This window comes from Pichia membranifaciens (assembly GCF_001661235.1).
Source record: "Pichia membranifaciens NRRL Y-2026 unplaced genomic scaffold PICMEscaffold_5, whole genome shotgun sequence".
Lineage (NCBI taxonomy): Eukaryota > Fungi > Ascomycota > Pichiomycetes > Pichiales > Pichiaceae > Pichia > Pichia membranifaciens.
Window position 1 is genome coordinate 1,070,410 of NW_017566986.1, and position 18,622 is coordinate 1,089,031.

At 43.3% G+C, this 18,622-nt stretch overlaps 7 protein-coding genes across 7 annotated transcripts; 4 read left to right on the forward strand and 3 right to left on the reverse strand.

Moving 5' to 3' along the window:
- Positions 1-1,207: 1,207 nt before the first annotated feature.
- Positions 1,208-2,977, forward strand: PICMEDRAFT_17820 (hypothetical protein). Its single transcript, XM_019161760.1, has one exon. It carries the CDS (start codon positions 1,560-1,562, stop codon positions 2,853-2,855), a length of 1,296 nt encoding a protein of 431 aa, XP_019016468.1. The 5' UTR covers positions 1,208-1,559; the 3' UTR covers positions 2,856-2,977.
- Positions 2,978-3,517: 540 nt separating this feature from the next.
- On the reverse strand, positions 3,518-5,077 carry PICMEDRAFT_17821 (hypothetical protein). The gene has a single exon (XM_019161761.1). The coding sequence runs from the start codon at positions 4,685-4,687 to the stop codon at positions 3,809-3,811; it is 879 nt and encodes a 292-aa protein (XP_019016469.1). The 5' UTR covers positions 4,688-5,077; the 3' UTR covers positions 3,518-3,808.
- A 532-nt stretch (positions 5,078-5,609) lies between these two features.
- Positions 5,610-6,797, forward strand: PICMEDRAFT_74122 (hypothetical protein; the record flags this gene model as incomplete). The annotated part of the gene is made up of 1 exon (XM_019164683.1): positions 5,610-6,797. One exon carries the CDS (start codon positions 5,610-5,612, stop codon positions 6,795-6,797), a length of 1,188 nt encoding a protein of 395 aa, XP_019016470.1.
- A 145-nt stretch (positions 6,798-6,942) lies between these two features.
- PICMEDRAFT_74123 (hypothetical protein) lies at positions 6,943-7,506 on the reverse strand (the record flags this gene model as incomplete). The annotated part of the gene is made up of 1 exon (XM_019164684.1): positions 6,943-7,506. The coding sequence occupies one exon, from the start codon at positions 7,504-7,506 to the stop codon at positions 6,943-6,945; it is 564 nt and encodes a 187-aa protein (XP_019016471.1).
- Positions 7,507-7,727: 221 nt separating this feature from the next.
- On the forward strand, positions 7,728-9,137 carry PICMEDRAFT_17823 (hypothetical protein). Its single transcript, XM_019161764.1, has one exon. The coding sequence runs from the start codon at positions 7,830-7,832 to the stop codon at positions 9,054-9,056; it is 1,227 nt and encodes a 408-aa protein (XP_019016472.1). The 5' UTR covers positions 7,728-7,829; the 3' UTR covers positions 9,057-9,137.
- Positions 9,138-9,294: 157 nt separating this feature from the next.
- Positions 9,295-13,032, forward strand: PICMEDRAFT_74125 (hypothetical protein; the record flags this gene model as incomplete). The annotated part of the gene is made up of 1 exon (XM_019164685.1): positions 9,295-13,032. The coding sequence occupies one exon, from the start codon at positions 9,295-9,297 to the stop codon at positions 13,030-13,032; it is 3,738 nt and encodes a 1,245-aa protein (XP_019016473.1).
- Positions 13,033-13,147: 115 nt separating this feature from the next.
- PICMEDRAFT_35996 (hypothetical protein) lies at positions 13,148-18,206 on the reverse strand (the record flags this gene model as incomplete). The annotated part of the gene is made up of 2 exons (XM_019162977.1): positions 13,148-16,798; positions 17,193-18,206. The coding sequence occupies 2 exons, from the start codon at positions 18,204-18,206 to the stop codon at positions 13,148-13,150; spliced, it is 4,665 nt and encodes a 1,554-aa protein (XP_019016474.1).
- Positions 18,207-18,622: the final 416 nt, after the last annotated feature.

The following is an 18,622-nucleotide window of genomic DNA, read 5'->3' on the forward strand; positions in this document are numbered from 1 at the left end:
TTCCTTGTTTTTCTCCCCAGGGGGGTTGGTTGTGTCTGCTAATGCATTGTCAACTTCGTCGAAATCGTAATCATCTTCGATAAGCAAAAACTTTTTCTTTCTTATATTTTTTAGGCTTCAGTGACTTTTTCTGCTTCTTTTTTATATCTTCAGCCAATAACTCAGTTTTGTCCGTATTCAAAGCTGGCAGCTGGCGGTGGGGGAGAGATGTGCAACCAAAGCAAGACTTTCTTGCTCGGAGGAAAAACAATACCATGAGCAAAAGAAGAGCCTAAGGTCCACAGGGACATCAAGAGGTACTTGCCCTTTCGGGAAACAAAAGACTTCACCAAACATGCTGGCATCTTTGCCCCTGTCCTTGCCCCCTCCCAGTCCCACTTCCGTTCTTAGCAAACCCCGAACATCTGTGGGCAGAGAGCACCCTCCTTCCGAATGCGGCATTCGCCTGCGGAGAGAACCGGACCCAACAAAAATAGACGCGAGCGGCTGTGCGATGGGCACACAGCCGTGCCGCTTGACGTGAAGAAGACGAGCCGGACGGAAAGAGGAGAAGAGAGGAGACAGAACAAGGCAGGAGAAGAAGGTGTGACTGGTTGTCAGCGGTGGAGCTTCCACAGCAGGAAATACACGGCGGCCACAGATGTAGCGCATTGGTGAGCCGGCTTTCGTAGACGGCGGGGAGAGAAGCCGTGGGAAGAGAGAAGCACGGAGATGGAACGGGCAGGGCGCTGCGGTGTTCTCCGTTTGACGTAATGCAAGGTTCGGCAATGGCCTCGTTGCACTGCACTTCGCTGCACAACAGTGTCCGGGCAGAACCCCCCGGGCAGAACCCCCCGTCCTGCCCGTCCTCCTCCCTCCTGCATCCTCCTCCCCTCTTCCCCACTCTGTGATTTCCCCATGTAAACCGGTGAGGGCAGACGAGTGACAGACAGAAAAGGCTGTCTGTGCGCTTCTTTACGCCACGTAAAGGCACCCTTTTTATGTCCCGGGCCTTCGCAGGGCTCCTCATGTCATGACTTTATGACAGCGACCTGTCACCTTCCTCCGCTAGCTGCAACGGCACGACCTTTTGCAGGCCCTGCAGACAGCTATTTAAAGGAAATGCATCGGCCCTTCCGTGCTCTTCTCGTGAGACACAGCCGTTAAGCGGCCATTGTTTACGTTTTTTTTTGTTGACACCAACATTTTCACATATAGCTCTTCGGCAACCGCACAGACATATCTTGAGGACGCTTTAGGTTTTATTCTAACCTGTTTTTCCACTTCCTGCCTGCCTATTGTTCGATTGCTCGTCTGCACGACTGTTCGTTTGTTCTACCATTAGCTTGCTCTGACCCCCATCGGAAGCAAATTTTTCATTTCCTCGATACCCAAAACTGGAAAAGAAAGTGGTGTCACGTCTAGTTCTGACTGATATATAACAGTACTCAATTCAGTGTCATATTTTTCAGATCTTTGCTGTACCCTGTGACCTCCGCTCTTGTCTCGACCTGCTTTGACTCGATTCGACCTGACTTTGCTCGACCAATACACACCAACAGTGCGACCCTAGTTTCACGATGAGTGCAATCACAAATTTGATCAAGATGGAGACCGACAATGCCGCCGACGGAACAGGCATTGTCAAGTTGGTGGACCTCACTAAGAAACTATTACATTTGGATAGTGCCAAGAAAATTCCAACCTCTTTGATCAACTATGTTCAAGGCCAGCAACAGTCCCAATTCGGCTCTTACCCAGACCACAAGGACGTTGCCCCAAGTGCCGTCTTTTTGGCGATCTTCGTTCTCATTGCCATTGCGCACGGAAGTTTGTTCACAATCAACTACATGAGAGGTCACAAGTTCTGGCTATCATTTGCCTTCTGTTTTTACGCCACGTTGAGATGGTTGGGCTTCGCCTTGAGAATTGTCTGGGCCAAGGACATTTTGAGGTTGCACGTTGGAATTGCATCCGAAGTGTTGCTTGTTTTGCCAATCGTCTTTCTTGCCTCGTTCAACCTCGTTTTAGCACAGAGAATCTTCACATGGAGACATCCTGTGTTTGGTAACAACAACTACTTCTGGTATCTCATGATTGCGCTCTACTCTGTTGTCATTGCAGTCGTCATTATGACCATCGTTGCAGGTGTTGTTCCGTATCTCTACTTCCTCTCCAGATCTCACTATGACATGTGCCGTAACGTTGTCAAAGTTACCTCCATCTTGATTACCCTCTACTCGTTGCTCTCCCTTGCCTTTGTTCTCTTCACATACCTTCTTCCAGTCAGCAAGGCTAACAGAGAGGCTTTGGTTTATCAGCCTTTCTGGATCAAGTCCTTCTCCCCATTCTATTTCCCTAAGAAGAATGCGGCCCAAGAGGGTGAAACAGTATTCCTCGAAAGATACAGAAATGACCCAAGAACTCCAAAGAGAACCATTGTTGGTGGTGGTATGGATATCATTGATAACGAAGATAAGACCGAAGTGGAAGAGTTGAGGGAATATGAAGCTGTTGGTGAACAGAAGTTCTCTTTGAAGCATAACATCTCCATCTGTATCATCCTCATCACATCTATCTTTGTGTTTATCGGCTCTTTATTCAGATGCATTGCTTGTTTCATGGACATGGTATTCCTAAACCAGAGTTGGATCTATGACCCAGTTGTCATGTATGTTTTGTGGGGGGCCCTCGAAACTATCTGTAATGTGCTTTACTTAGTCGGAAGAGTCGACTTGAGATTTTACAGACCAGATAGATTATCCAAGAAGCAGAGAGAGTTGTACACATCCAACTTCCCAGCTACAAACGATGCCAAAGATTTTGGTGAGTCAACTAACCTTTCAAGTCGTCAAAGCTCAGACACCAGAGTCTGATCAATTGATTAATCAAACTCACAGGTGGTCATAGTCCAGTTCTTTTGAACTGAAGAGATCTTTTCTTTTACCATGTCCAGACATGCTTACTAATCATGTTATCCAGCTTAATTAATACTCCTAATCTTAATACCTTTCATAACTCCTAATATTTTAATTTAATGTTCTTATATGATCCATCAAACTTCACTCACGTTTAATGTTTTTTTCATACATTTTTGTATTATCCTTTTTTTAATAAGACTACACTAGTGTTGAAAATGGGGGTATCTTAACGCTATACCCATAAAATTCAATATTAACTTTGAGCTTTAACCGGAGGATGAATTGCATTCTCAGCTTTTTCCTGGTAAGACTTAACTCCGCGGACCGGAGATGTCACTCGGTCACTACTGCAAGACTGCAAGTGCAGCTAGAATCCTCCTCCATAATTTACAGCACTTTCCCACAACCAGTCCATTCAAGGATATGTAGTTCAAGACTAGTCTAGCTTTCTGTCTCAGTTTCTGAATGTGACTGTAGAATTTCGTGCAGTCGCAGCATCGTCCCTGTTATATTCTCCGTTTCGGAGTAGTGGCAAAAATTCGGAGAGACTCAGTGCGATCGACGTCAATTACAAGTATAAATCGGGCCAGATGGGCATAACCTTAACCATTAATTGGGACTCTGACTACTCAATAAAATAGATAGAGAGTGGTGCTGAAGTAATCGTTGATGTTGAGTGTATGGGTCTGGAAGTCTGATGACCACTTTTCATTGCTTAGTCAAAGCGATGCAACTCCGGCCAAAGTTGAATAAATTAGAAGTCTTAACTCTAGAGAATGAATCAGGGGTTGCTGAAAGTACTAGTAGCATGTAAACTTTGAAAGTAGCTGCAAAATTTATAAAAACACAGAATTAAAGTATATAAGCCTTAGGTTTTATGAAAGTTCGTCTTCAGCAATGAAGTAAAGTTACTTGTTGTACTCGGCCGCAAACTCTTTTTTAAAATAGTCTGCGAGTTTATGCTTACCATAAACAGAACCTTGATTTTTAATAAAATTTGTGATTCCATTATGATAAGTTTCTGAAAATATGGTGAGTAATGGCATAACATTTTCTTCTGGCATACCCGCACTTACAAGAGCCTTCGATGCATCAGCATCAGATAAATGCACCCATTTGACAGGAATGTGGATTGCATCCATCAACAACTTTTCGACCTGCTCTCCGCTTGCAAAATCGCCTTCAACATTAATGATTTTGAACATGTCATTACCTGGACTGAATAGCAAACCTGAGCAAACTTCAGCTACATCAATTGGGTGAACATACGATTCGACTTGCTCTTTTGGTGTATTAGAGTAGATTGCACCATCCTTTTTAATTGAGTCAATGTTCCGCAAAAAGTTGGCAAAATAATCAGATGGACGGACAAGATAAACGCTATCTAAACCGGCTAATTTGTTTTTTAGAATGAGCTCATTTTCGGAATGGAATCCGACTTCAGGAATATCCGAGCCAATTCCACTGAGGTAGACCACATGTTTGACACCGGCTTTCAAAACTGCATCACAAACTTTGTTACACTGTGCAATCATTGTTTTCAACGCGTTCTTTTCAAACAAGTTAGCAGGAATCAAGATAAAGACTGAAGTTGCTTTGTCAAACGTTTTGGTTAAAAATTCGACATCATCGACAGAGCCGACAGCAGCCTTGGCACCGTCAGATTCAATAGCGTCAACATTCTTCTGCGATCTAGTTATAACTGTAACATCGGCTCCTTTTGAAACCAACAGCTTGGAAAGTGGATTTGCAATGTTACCTCTCGAACCTAATAAAACAATCTTCATGCTTGGCTGTGCGAAAAAAGGCAATAATTTGGTTATTGATCCAATCTTCAAGCTTGGTACTGATCTTAGCAAACCAAAATGCAACAGCTCAAATGCTCCCGTAAAAGCTCTACCTTGGCTTTCTTTTATAGTGGGATTGAAACTTCAATGGAACTCTGTGCATAGCTTTCCCCATGCAATGCCCTATATCCGCGGAGTTAATTTTTATTTGATTAATAATCAAGTACCCAAGTACTCTTGCAATTCACAAACCGCAAACATGGATCAAGAATGCTCACATCTGCCAATAACTCGTTGCATACTTCAAGTATCCCATATTACTATTTCCTGCGCAGTGTTTGTTCTTTTGCTTGTAGCTTTTGAAAATGCCCGGAATTGAGAAAAAAGCCTTACAAAAAGATTGAAACCAGCAAAAAAGCAAAACTTATATCGTTTAATCAAATGATTTTTAATTTAGTTTATTTATCTGAAAAAATGCTGTATTAATATTTGTACAAACCAGATTCTTTTTTCTTTTGAAACCCGGATGGTAGCAGATGTAATTCTCCAAATATACTCATGTCACATTTTTTTCAAAAGCTCGTACATCTAGAAATGGTCTAAGCAGTACTCTTTATTGAAAATAAATAATATTCAAGCATGTTATAAAATTGCAGTTTCCTAAGCAGTACCAGCTTTTAGTGCCCCAATAGCAAGCTAATGTAATATTGCGTAGGAAGGACTTCACAGGTACAAACCTCAACGTTGTCGTCATCACGTGATCGCGCCAACTTAGGACCATGAATGGGAACGGCTGATATATGCCACCTTCTGATAACTTTAAGCCTTACTACGCAACGAACTTATAGCTGTGACAACTCATTATACAGCTCGAGATTATTGTTGCTCGAAACTCAGGTTGATATATTGGCAAGGAAAACATATGTCAGAGGCACAACTTTTTATTTCAACTTTCAATTGTGGAAAGAAGACTCCAACAAATGCCGAATTCACTAAGCACCTAAACGAGAAATTACCGGAAGAGGCTTCTGATCTCTATGTATTTGGATTCCAGGAAGTGACATCCATTCTAGATGCAACCGATGAGAATGTTGTAAATAAAAAGTTAATATGGATTGCTGATAATTTGATAACCTGTTTAGAAAACAGATACGAGATGCAGTCTTTTGCTGTGGTCTCGATTGCTCATTTTGGGGCTGTCGGCCTCATCATCGTATCACCATTTATCTCCAAGATCCACAAAATTTACAAGTCAAGGGGGTACCCCGTTGGAACTTTCTGTACTAACCTCAAGGGGGGAGTTGGTGTTAGATTGACATATGAATCGGCGGAGTTCACTTTTGTGTGTATGCATCTCAACGCTGGAGAAAAGGTACAACACATGCTCCGAAGAAATCAGGATCTATACAATGTTTTCAGCAAACTGATCTTTGATGATGGATGGTGTGTGCTAAAGCCAGATGCACATTGCTTCATATTTGGAGATCTTAATTATCGTGCAACAGGAGCCTTTGGGCTAGTTCCGAAAGGACTCGATTTTGATGAGACGGAGAACAGAGAAGGGACAGAAAATTGTGATCCAGCTTTTATTTTCAAGAAAGATGAATTGTCTCTTTTGCAAAAAGGCGGCTTGATTTTGCAAGATTTTGAAGAGCCTGCTATTTGTTTTAAACCAAGCTACAAGTTTCATATTGGAACAAAAAACTACCACAGGAACAGAATTCCTTCCTACTGTGACCGGATCTTGTATCTCGGATACCCTGAATCTTCCAAAACACCGAAATACAAAGCAGTTGCGTATGATACTATTACCGAATGTCTCTTTTCTGACCATCTTCCTGTTTACATGATTGTCAATGTGAGCCTCACAGCTCCGGAAAGAATCATCAACGATGCTGGATATTTGATTGATAGAACCACTCAGCTAAATGAGTTTAGCAAGAGCTACAAGGCTGTGGGATATAGTCGTTACATATTGAGAGTGTCTTCTTTCACCACATCTATGCTCGGCACACTGCTGTACCTCTCGACTACAAACAGAGGCAGAATGGTAAGCTTGGCGTTTGCAATTCTGGTATATACCCTTTTAAAATGGAAAGAACTTTTATAGGATGCTAAAAAGTAGTAAAAAAGATCAAGTTTTAGAAATTTGATGTTGAAAAGAATACAAACATGATACTGATTTTATAAACCGCTCATCTTCCGTGCTAAGCTGAATGAAGGAAAGTGCTGAAGAAAAAACAGAACTAAGGCAGTTATTTAGAGCCGTATTTTGTCTTTCCCAAATCAAAAGGCAAGTATCTATATTTGATCATGTGCTGGATCTGTCTTCTCATAGTCACCATGAAAAGGATGATGAAGTAGACGACGAGGATCGGCCAAAAGACAGGAATATCAAACACAGAAAACAACGAGCAAAAGAGGGCGACAACGGTAGACACCGTTGTCTTCAACCAGAACCTAAACTCAGGCAACCTTCTGATAAATGGCTTGAACTCCTCGTCGTTCTCGTCCATCTTCCCTGTGCCGGCCTCGACAGAGTCGTTTTGGATGTCTTGCTCAATGGATGGATCGATCTTTGGGGTCAAGAATCTTAAGAACATGTTCAATAGAAAGATGGCCCACGCATAACAAACAATGTACCACCCTTCAACAACCAGAATACGTGCCATGAAGATTATGATGATCACATATGTCGCAATCCATCTGGCAATAATGTGTGGTGTAATGTAGTCTAGGAACTTACGGTACGTTACTTCCGCCCGGTGCCTGTACACGTCAAACTGGGAAGATGACGTCTGGTCTTCTTCAAAATCCATTGTTGGTGATGAGTAGCTTTATCAATAAGCCTTTCACTTGTTGCCTCAGCCCGAACTAGCCATACTCCTTCATATTCAACTGATCTGCTGTAGTCAACAAAAATTGGCGTGTCATTCCCCCACGCGGTTCGCAACATGTTTTTTGACAGTTGAATATTTGCAAGCCTTGACCTTCCGCTTCTTGCTTTCTACCCTTCATTGGCTAAAACTGGGAGCCAGAGAAGGAGCCATTGAGTTCCTTCACCCTACTTGTGATGATATACACTCCATTTTCCGAAGTGTATGCTGGCTCTTGCTACTCAGCAGTATCGACACAGACCGTAATGAGCCCGCTTCAAATATACAACGAATCCCGGTACGGAACGCTCAATAATCTCGACTATCGAAACGATATAGGGGTTTTTCCTAGAGAAACACATTCTGCCTCTGTGAACACACTTTCTTTGGATGGCATTTACAACAGGTTTTTGTTGTCTGGCTCGTCTGATTCCTCAATCAAGCTCTGGGACTTGCAGTCGATGACGGTAGACGAAGTCAGCGGCCAAAGGAGATTCAAGCCCTCTGTAACGTTGCCAAGGAAAAGCGTGCACTCTTTTGGGGTTACCAAAGTCAAGTGGTGGCCTGATAATGGCATGTGGCTTTCGTCTTCTTACGACTTCAAGCTGAATCTCTACGACTCGAACACAATGGATGTGGCCCACTCGTTCAAACTAGGATCCAGAATCTTGGACTTTGACTTCCACCCTCTCGGTGATATCTCAACTGTAGCATGTTGCTTGGACGGCGGTGTCGGTGGCTTGAAACTTGTGGACCTACGTACTTTGTCCGACACACAGAACTTGGGGGGCGGAGGAAAGATGATGGGAGGAGTTGGCTACATGTCAAGCTGTTGCTGGTCCCCAGCAAGCCCTTACCTTTGTATCGGCGGCGGAGTAGAAGGATCATGTTATGGGTGGGATATCCGAAGCTCTAATAAGTTTTTGCTTGAGCTCGACGTGAACCTCACTGCGGCCAGCTACAAGAAGAAACAGTCGAATAAGCGCAAACGGGACCTCAAACTCAAATGCAAAGCCCACCATGGCGCTATAAACTCTGCTCAGTTCAACGCTTCCGGCACAGAATTGATAACTTTAGGCAACGATGAGAAGCTCCGAATATGGGATATGTGCTCTTTCCGGAAACCGGTCAACAAGGCCCTAAACTTCGGGCCTTTGATCAGAAATAAAACGAAGCAGCACATCGAGCTGTGCCTCAGTCCTGCTGCGGAAACGGAAGTCTCATTTCTCTGGGTGCCATCAGATAGCGGCGAAGTCTTAGTGTACCGGGTAGAGGATGGAAGCTTAGTTGCACGACTAAACAAGGCCTCGGATAGGCTAGGCCAAAATCGATCTTACTCCGTTGTGTGCACGGGCCACAACAGGGTCCGGTATTTTTCCGGATGCAAGGACGGAAGCATCAGTGTCTGGGGACATGATGACTTGAAGCAAAAACAACAATCTGACATCCCGGTACCTTTTGACAACGGTGTCGACCTCGTTGAACCAGAGTAAACCAGCTGTACAATAGTAACTTGGAGAAGTATGATATTTATATATATATGTATATTAACTGGGATGAAATAACGAACACGAAAACGAAAATGCGCCTAAATTTTTTTCCACCCTATGAAGCTTGTTGTCAAAAAGGTGCATTTTCTTTAATCTGCACCCTTCTTTGTGTAACAGCAACTATCCTGCCCTCACACTTTTGCAAGCGGACAGCTATAGCGGCATCCACGACCCAGCAGAGATGTTCAAGCTACAGGTCCTGATCATCCCACAGAGTTCTCTCTCCACTGTGGAAAGCTCCAGTTGCGGCACTGCTAACACCGGCAGTGATAATGCAGGAGACGCCGACGATATCGACGGAAACAACCTTAACAACTCGAAGAGCAACAACGGTGGGAAAAACTCGATTTTCAGAACCTATTCTTCCTCTCCAGGCCCAGGCTCTGAAAGAGCGCTGAATGCAATCAGTACTCCAATCCCCGCTAGCCAGTTCAATCTTCATAGATTGCAAAGCTACAACCCTAACTCTAGTTTTGCCGCGTATCCGACCTCTTTTGTGTCGTTACCGTCCCATCAGACACAAAATGTAAGGACAAAGAAGTTTTTGCATATAACATACTCCAGTAATCGGCTTGAAACCATTGCTCAAGAGATCAGTCAAAGATTTCTCAAGCTTTATCCTAATGAAGAGCCTTTGCACATTTTGAATATCCAAGATTACGAAGAATGCGACTTAGATCCAGATTATACAGCAGAAATGGTATTTGACAACAATAACATATGCCGCGTGATAGTTGCTAACGAGTTCAACGAATCAGACGATGCCATCATCAACAGCAACGGAAAGCGCTACCTAGCTGGTGATCTCAATAGTGTCATGAAGAAAGTTAGAAAGCCTAAAACTTTAAAGCACAGCATTGAGAGTACGTCTCTGGCGAACACGTCCATTTGGTCTTTCGACGAAGAATCCCGATTCTCAAAGCCTCAACACTCTTCTGCTAGCCGCAGCTCACATTCATATCATTCGATGAATAAACCCATAGGCATGAAAGAAGACGCCAATGCATCCCATATGGGCCCAAATATCTCATTGGCTATTCCAGAAGTAGACGACACAGTTATTCATCCACACAAAAGTGAGCATCTGAAAATTGCTTCTCCCATAGTAGCAACTGGATCACCAACTAGAATTACCTCAGGTATGTTGAATGCTAAGTCTCAACCTGACTTGTCCAAAGTTGATTACGAGGATTTAAACGGCTCCATGTATGTTGAACAAGAGGAAAAAAGAGCCAGTGTTTCTACGAAGGAAGATGCGATGAGGAATAGGCTCACTAAAACACCTGCTACCGCCCCTGTTTCTGAAGCTATTGCAGATTCGTCCTTGATAGTCAATGCCGATCTATCAAGTTCCTCTCTGAATGTTTCACCCGAAAATGTTGCGATAGAACTGAAGACCCCAGAGTCAAATAAAACTAGTTTGTTATCCATGACAAACAAACGCTCTTCTGTCAGCGGCTCTGCTACCAAGAAAACCAATAAAAAGCAGAAGACCCAACAAGTGTCCAATACTTCCAGCCCTTCAACCAATGCACAGAAATCACCAGCACGCCTTGACCAACCAAATTCTGGTAACCAAGAGAATGGCTCTAAGTTGGCTCCGCTGAGCGAAACGAGGGCCGTGCCTACGCCCGCTAGTAATGCCGCTATTCAAGTGAGTATTCCTGATGGTAAAACCTTTGAAGTGACAGATAAAGAAGACGCAGTTAAAGAAAAGGCTGCCAAGGAGAAGGGGGAAAAGACAGAAATTGCAAAGGCAGCTAAAGAGAAGGCAGCGAAAGAGAAAGCAGAGAAGGCTGAGAAGGCAAAGATAGCGAAAGAGAAAGCAGCAAAGGACAGGGCCGAGAAAGCTGAGAAAGCGAAGGCAGCTAAGGAGAAGGCAGCCAAGGAGAAAGCTGAGAAAGCTGAAAGAGTAAAAGCTGAGAAGGAAAAAGCAGCTAAAGAAAAAGCTGAGAAAGCTGAGAAAGTAAAAGCTGAAAAAGAAAAGATAGCAAAGGAGAAGGCTGAAAAAGCAAAAGCAGCTAAAGAGAAAGCTGAGAAGGAGAAAGCTGAGAAAGAGAAAGCTGAAAAAGAGAAAGCTGAGAAAGAGAAAGCTAAAAAAGAGAAAGCTGAGAAGGAGAAAGCTGAGAAGGAGAAAGCTGAGAAGGAGAAGGCTGAGAAGGAGAAGGCTGAGAAGGAGAAGGCTGAGAAGGAGAAGGCTGAGAAGGAGAAGACCGCCAACGAAAAGGCCGCCAAAGAAAAGGCCGCCAAAGAAAAGGCCGCCAAAGAAAAGGCCGCTAAAGAAAAGGCCGCTAAAGAGAAAGTTGCTAAAGAGAAAGCTGAAAAGGAGAAGGCTGAGAAGGAGAAGGCTGAGAAGGAGAAGGCTGAGAAGGAGAAGGCTGAGAAGGAGAAGGCTGAGAAGGAGAAGGCTGAGAAGGAGAAAGCTGAGAAGGAGAAAGCTGAGAAGGAGAAAGCTGAGAAGGAAAAAGCAGCTAAAGAAAAAGCTGAGAAAGAGAAAGCTGAGAAAGAGAAAGCTGAGAAAATAAAATTGGCCAAAGAGAAGGAACAGTCTGGTGAGAATAGCTCTAACATAAAATTACAGGTGACATCCGACAAACCACCCAAAAGATCGAGGAGAGTTTCCAGAAATAATGATGTCATTGTAATTGATGGTACACCTGAAGCAGATAAAGGAGCAAGGATCCTAAAAAAACCGTCAAATGCGGTTGCTGCTGATGTTGATAGTGATAACATTCTTACTGATACTGAAGATGATGAGGACATAAGCAAAATCAGAATTCTAACTAGAAATGATACTCCAGAGGATGAGAAGTTGAGCCACCCTGCAAAGGCAATCAAGGTTACAAAACTTTCTGTAAGTGCGGCTAAACCAAGAATACCTAACATTTCTTTAGCATCCGATATCAATGAAATGTCCATAAACACTTCCAATGGTCTGAAAGCCAGTGGAGGGTCAACTCCATTCAACATTTCGGAAGATTCCGCCACCGCATCTAGTGAAGGATCTCCTGCAAATAAGAAAAGAAATATCAAAAAACAGGAGGAGAGCTCTCCAGGAGAAATTATTTCCAAAATCATTATGAAAGAAAATGCAAAGATCATTAATGGTGCAGCTAGGCACGACGAGATCAGTGGAGATATTGACATGTCTAATATTCTTCCCCAAAAGAACAGAGTTGCTAAGCCAGTTTCCGCAAAGAGTACTAAGAATGCTACAGGTAAAACGTCGTCAGACACAGATTCCTCATCGGGTACCAGCTCAGGTTCAGGTTCAAGTTCGAAATCCAGTTCGGAGTCTTCATCTGGTTCAGATTCATCTGACGAGTCATCAGATGATGAAAGTTCTAGGCCAAAAATTGTTCCGGCACCAAAGATAGCAATGAAAGCTTCTAATTTGAGTCAGGGAAAACGGGAGCCTTCAAAAAAGACAGCTTCTATAACTAATAACGTTAATTCACCAGAAATTTTGACTCCTAGTCCTCCAAAACCAGCACCATATGTTAAACCAGCACCATATGTTAAACCACCAACATTAGCTAAAGCACAAAGTTCCACGATTGCTGAATTGTCTAAACGTTCATCATTACCAAGATTATCTGCTTTCCTGGATAAAAAACTTCCTGAAGTCAGAATGCAAAAGAATCAATCCTCAAAAACTGTGACTACCAAAACAAAATCATCCGATTCCGATTCCACAGGCTCTTCTGATGATTCAAGTTCTTCTTCGTCATCAGACTCCGATAGTGATTCAGACACGGCATCTGATTCATCTGATTCAGATTCAGAGGATGGAGATGCAGTAAAAGCAAAATTCATAAATGCAAGAACTGCAAATCAATTTGTTTCTACCAAAAAGTCCAAAACTAAAACCAAGAAAAACAAAGGATTTAGTGCCTTGATGAAAGACTCGAAGAAGTAAACTATCAACAGTATGTATTTTTATTTAATTTTTATTTTCAATTCTCCTAGCTTAATAATTAAACACATTATAACAATCTCATAAAAAGGAATTAGCAATGAATGCTCCTCACATATTATACCCGATGTTGATCTTCCACAAAATCCAAAGCTCTCTCTGCGTCAATATCACTGACAGTACTAACTTTATTGTTGAACATAACACCGTAGAATTTGTCACTTACTTTCAACATTTCAGGTCTAAATGTTGTGCATATAAATTGTGCATTACGAGACAGATTATGAATCAGGTTAGCCACGGCAGTTCTATATTGGGCGTCTAAATTTGAGTCAACCTCATCAAATAAATAAAATGGTGCTGGGTCACAACTTTGGATGGCTAGAATCAAAGCTAAAGCACATAAAGACTTTTGACCACCAGAGAGTTGTTCTAATCTCAATTGCTCGTTTTTCTTGGAATTGAAGGAGACGGATATAGATATTCCAATAAAGGACTCGATTGATTTTTCGTTGTCATTTGAATCGGCATCTTCGATCTCGTTTGCAGAATTACCATTTCGCTCTTCATTAGTATCTGGATATTGAGATAATGAAATAGTGTTTGCATTTTGCTCTAAGTTTTTCTTCTGAATGATTAGTCTACCCTTACCAGCAGGTACAAGTTTCTCAAAAATTTTGGAGAATCCAACAGAAACTTCCCTAAACGTTCTTATTATTGCTTCATTTTTCCGATTTTGAAGAACTTTTATCAAATGCTCAATTGAGGATTTGGCTTCGCTTAATTCTGAGATACGTTCTTTCAATGAATCTCTTTGTTTTGCAAACTTGACAAATTGTTCCATTGCCTTTTTGTTGACATGATTATATGCCTTTAGTTGTTCGTTGATTTGAGTGAGCTTTTTAGACAAAGACGTCGCAGACTGACCCGCATAGATAGTTAGTGTTTCTTCGGGGAGAACACCTAACTCACCAATATTTCTTTCTAATTCTTGTTTTCTGTTTCTCAACCTAACTTTTTTTACTAAATTCTTATCCGTAGATTTACCGTAATCCTCAAATTGCTTAACAAATGATTCCTGAGCACTGTTAAGCTTCTCAATCTGAGTATTTGTTGATTCTATGCTTTCTTTTATATCAGATACATCAATTGTCAATTGGTTTTCAATATCTTTTAGCTCTGCCTTTCTTTTTTGTAGCTTCTGCAATCTAGATTTCAAATCTGCCAAAATATAATCTGTGTCTTTTTCCATACTATCCATACTCTCAAGCTCAGAATTGAGTTGGTTATAACGTGGGACTAAATTATCAGCTATAGTAGTGGATAGAGATGATATCTTCAATTCAACGGGATTCATTTCTTCGGTCAAACTCTGCAGATTTTGCTCCAATAACGGTAATTCTTCATAAAATTCCCTCAACAAATCTTCATCCTCCATCGAGAAGGAATCTTGAGAAAACGATGTTTCCAGCTCATCATTATAATTATTGATCTTTTGTTCAATAACTTGCACTGAGGTTTGGATAGCACTTAATTTTTGCTCAATTGTAGAAATGTCTTGTCGATATTTTGCTATTGAGTTATTTACTTTTGACAATCTAGCCGCAAGCTCACTTTTCTCACTTAGTTTCACATTCAGAGAATCTTTCAGAGTTGAAGTTTTTTGGTAGTTTGCAGTGATGACAAAATCTTTGGAGTTGATTTCTTCTTTTGCTGTTTTCAATTCCTCTTTTAAAGAGTAAATTTCAGCTTTGCAAGACCTCAAACTCTTCAGATAGTCCACCCTTGAAACTTTAGTGTCTCTAAAACCTCCTGTTAGAACACCTTTGTTATCACACCTATCACCATCGAGAGTGACTGCGTTGACACTGTATATATCAGACAACTCATAACCTTTTTGAATTGAGATGCAAACGACAGTTCTACCAAATATTTGCTTGACAGCTGGTGCCAAAAATTCGTCGTAAGCTATTTTTTTGATGAGTGGAACTGATTCACTACCGGCCGGAAATTTGAATTCCTCGTTCTTTAATCGATTCAAAGGTATGAAGGTTGCTCTGCAGTTTCTCTCTTTCTTTAGCTCTTCAATTAAGATACTTGCTGTTTGATCATTATTGACTACAATATGGAAAAGAGAGTTACCGCCAACAACGTCAACAGCAGTTTTATATTTTTCAGATACATCAATCAATTCACCAAGATATCCATAAACACCGGACTCAATAGTTGGACCCAGACGTTTTGCAATAGCTTTAACAGTTTCAAGCGCATTCAAAGTCATTCGATCTACACCACCTCTGAGGGATTGTTCGATAGTTGCTAAATTCTCTTCCTTAGCTAAGATGATATTGTTCAACTTACTTTCTTTTCTCCACAACAAACTACGGTCATCAACCAAGTTTCTTGCTTCAGAATTCAGCTCTGCGATCTGTCCTCTGATTTTGGCTAGTTCATCGTTTAAGTTGGTGTTTTCCTCGATTTTCAGTTTTTCATCAATTGCGTTCCGTAGTATCATTTTCCTGTTTGATAAGGCAGTTTCAAGTTCTTTGAGTCCTTCTTCTTTCCTCAGTTGGGAATCCTTGAGCGATACGATCTCTTTCTTCAAATATCTGTCTCTTTCTCTTTTGGAAGAAAACCTTGAAGTTTGATTTTTTTTGGAGATGATGGACATTTGTTTCTGACGCAGATCATTTATCTTTTTTTTGAGTTCGACTTCACTTTCCCTTTGCAATTTCAGAGTTTTCCTGGTGGCTTCGAGCTGTTGCTGCTTTTCCTCTATTTCGACTTTTAGGGCTCTCAATCTCTCAGAGGAGGAAGAACCCGAATGTAGAGTATCTAAGGAGATCTGTGCATCCTGTAGTTGGATGTTCATGTTCGAGATCTGCTGCAAAACTTCTTGGTTTTCTCTGTGGTTAATTTCAAGATCAATTTCCAACAGCTTCTTCTTTGAACTTAGGTTGTTCAAGTCCAAAGACAATTGTGATATCTGCGTTTCTCTTTCTTCAAGTTCCGTTATCAATGCTTCAGTTTCATGGGCCGATGTTGAGTAATTATCATCTATTGCCTCAATCTGATCACTCAAAGCCTTCATTTCTCTATCGTAAATGTTGAATTCCAACATTTTCTTTTTACTCATTAGCTTTTCGAAGGATTTCAAATCTTCTCTTTCGATGTCTAATTCATCTAATCTTTTTTCGATATCTGTCAACATTTCCTTGATCTGGTCCTGCTTTTGTCCAGTGATCGCCATTTCCTTCAAGGAGTCTTTCAACTTGTTTTCAAAAACTTTGGCACCGGCAACGTCTCGCAATAGCTCTAGTCTCTCTGAATCCTTTGCGTTCGTGAGCGCCATGACTCTACCCTGTGGGACGATGTAGTACGGATTTGACTTGGAAAACCCAGAGGCTTCTAGCAGGTTCATTATATCTGCCTTTGTAGCACTTTTATAGTCTAACGTGTAGTCATCCTTCCTCATACCGATGGTACGTCTGATGGAAACCTCATCTTTTGCTACTGGGATCCGGCGGTCTGTATTATCGAAGACAATTTCTACAAAGGCAGACATGATATTGACAGAGCTCTCGTGGATCAATGACTGTCGTTCCTCACGACTCATGTTGTTGTATGCGTCGCTCAAAACGAATCTGATGGCTGCAAAGAAGTTGGACTTACCAGAACCATTTCTTCCAATCACAACGTTGTAGTGGGGAGAGAAGTCCTCGATGACAGTTTCATTCTTGTAGGTTTTGAAGCCTCTGATAATCACCCGCTTAATGTACATTTATCTTTTTGCTTTGTTATAAGTGTAACTTGGAGAGCCTGCAGAGCAGCTCTTTTGGTGTTATCGCAAGCAGAGACGGTGATGGCAGAAGTAAATAGATACGCGTCAGGAAAGTGCTGAGCATTCCAGAAACAGCTCCGCCCTGTGAGGATTTCGCGTTAGCCGTGGAGAAAAAAATTGTCTGATCTACTATCTTCAAATGGAAGGAGGATAACACGAGAGGGGAGTTCTGTACAAGAGAGGCAGGCGTGCGGTAGGTTTGATTACTATAACGATCTCTGATCTTGTTATACATTCAAGCGCCCTTGTAGTAGGACGTTGGGTAAAATGGCATTTTGGAGACTTCGGCATCTCTCAACTTGCCTCTGATCTCGACCTTGACCTTGGTTCCGGTCTTGTTGTATGGCTTGTCGAGGAAAACCTGGGCAACGTTGCCGCCGCAGCTTGGGGAAGGCGAGCCCGAGCAAACGGTACCGATCTGCTTGGAAGGCTCCTCGGCGGAGAAGATCTTGTTGCCGTGTCTTGGGGAAGGCCCCTTGGAAACCAGGCCGACTCTTTTGAAGGAGACGGACTTGGGGTTGTTGATCTGGCTGATGATTCTGTCTGCGCCGTTGAAGGTGGCGCCCTCGGGAGATCTTCTGGACTTGGAGACGAGCCAGTTGAGGGAGGCCTCGATCGGGGAGACGTCGTCGTTCAACTCGTGGCCGTAGAGACACATGCCGGCCTCCAATCTGAGGGAGTCTCTGGCGGCCAAGCCGATAGGCTTGACGATTTCGTCGTACTCGAGAAGCGCGTTGAAGAAGTCGACGCCGACCTTGCTGTCCGGGATGGAGATCTCGAAGCCGTCCTCGCCCGTGTAGCCGCCCCTGGCGATGTGGAACTTGGCGTCGGTGCCGAAGCCCTGGAGGTCGATGAACCGCGAGTTGCCGAAGTACAAGTCGTCGAGCGGGGTGTTGGTGAACTTGGCGACAACCTGCTGCGCCTTCGGGCCCTGGATGGCGAGAAGCGTGCCCTCGAAGTTCTCGTGCTTGATCTGCTGAGCCTGGTCGAACTTGGCGAGCTCCTCCTTGAGGAAGGCCGTGTCCTTGTCTCTGCAGCCGGCGTTCGTGACCACGTAGTACGAGTCGTCGCCGTGCTTCGTGACGATCGTGTCGTCCACCACGCCGCCCGTCTTGTTGAGCAGCACGCTCAAGTGGCTTTGGAACGGCTTCAACACGCTGAAGTCCGTGGGACAGATCTGCTGCAGGAAGCGGGTTGTGTTGGGCCCGGAGATGCGGTGCTGCAGCATGTGCGACACGTCGAACACCCCGCAGTGCGTTCTCGTCCAGTTGTGCGACTGGATGTGTGTCTGGCCCTTGTACAGCACGGGCATCGAGTACCCGGCGAACGGAACCATTGTGGCGCCGAGCTTCACGTGGGCGTCGTACAACGGCGTCTTGAGCAGCTTCTCGGCGGACTCGGTGGAGTACGCTCTCGAGGCGGTTCTGCTGGCGGTTCTGCTGGCGGTTCTGAGCATTCTGTGCACGCTGGTGTCTCGAGTTCTTGCTGGCTGTTCTCCCTTCTTATCGCCGACCCGCCTTCTCCCTGCCCCCTGTCTGGCCTGCCCAGGAAAGAGGACTTCTCCTGGTTTATATACCCTCCGGGGAGGGCTGTTGCCGAAACATGCAGCCTGGCCGGAGTCACCTGTCCGCCCGGGCCCAAGTCGCTCCTGCTGACTCCGTCCCCAGCCCACGGGCCAAGTCACAGCCGTCGATCGTCCCCGTTTTCCCGGAAAAACTCGCCAACGGCTGCCCGAATCCGACGGGGGGAAAA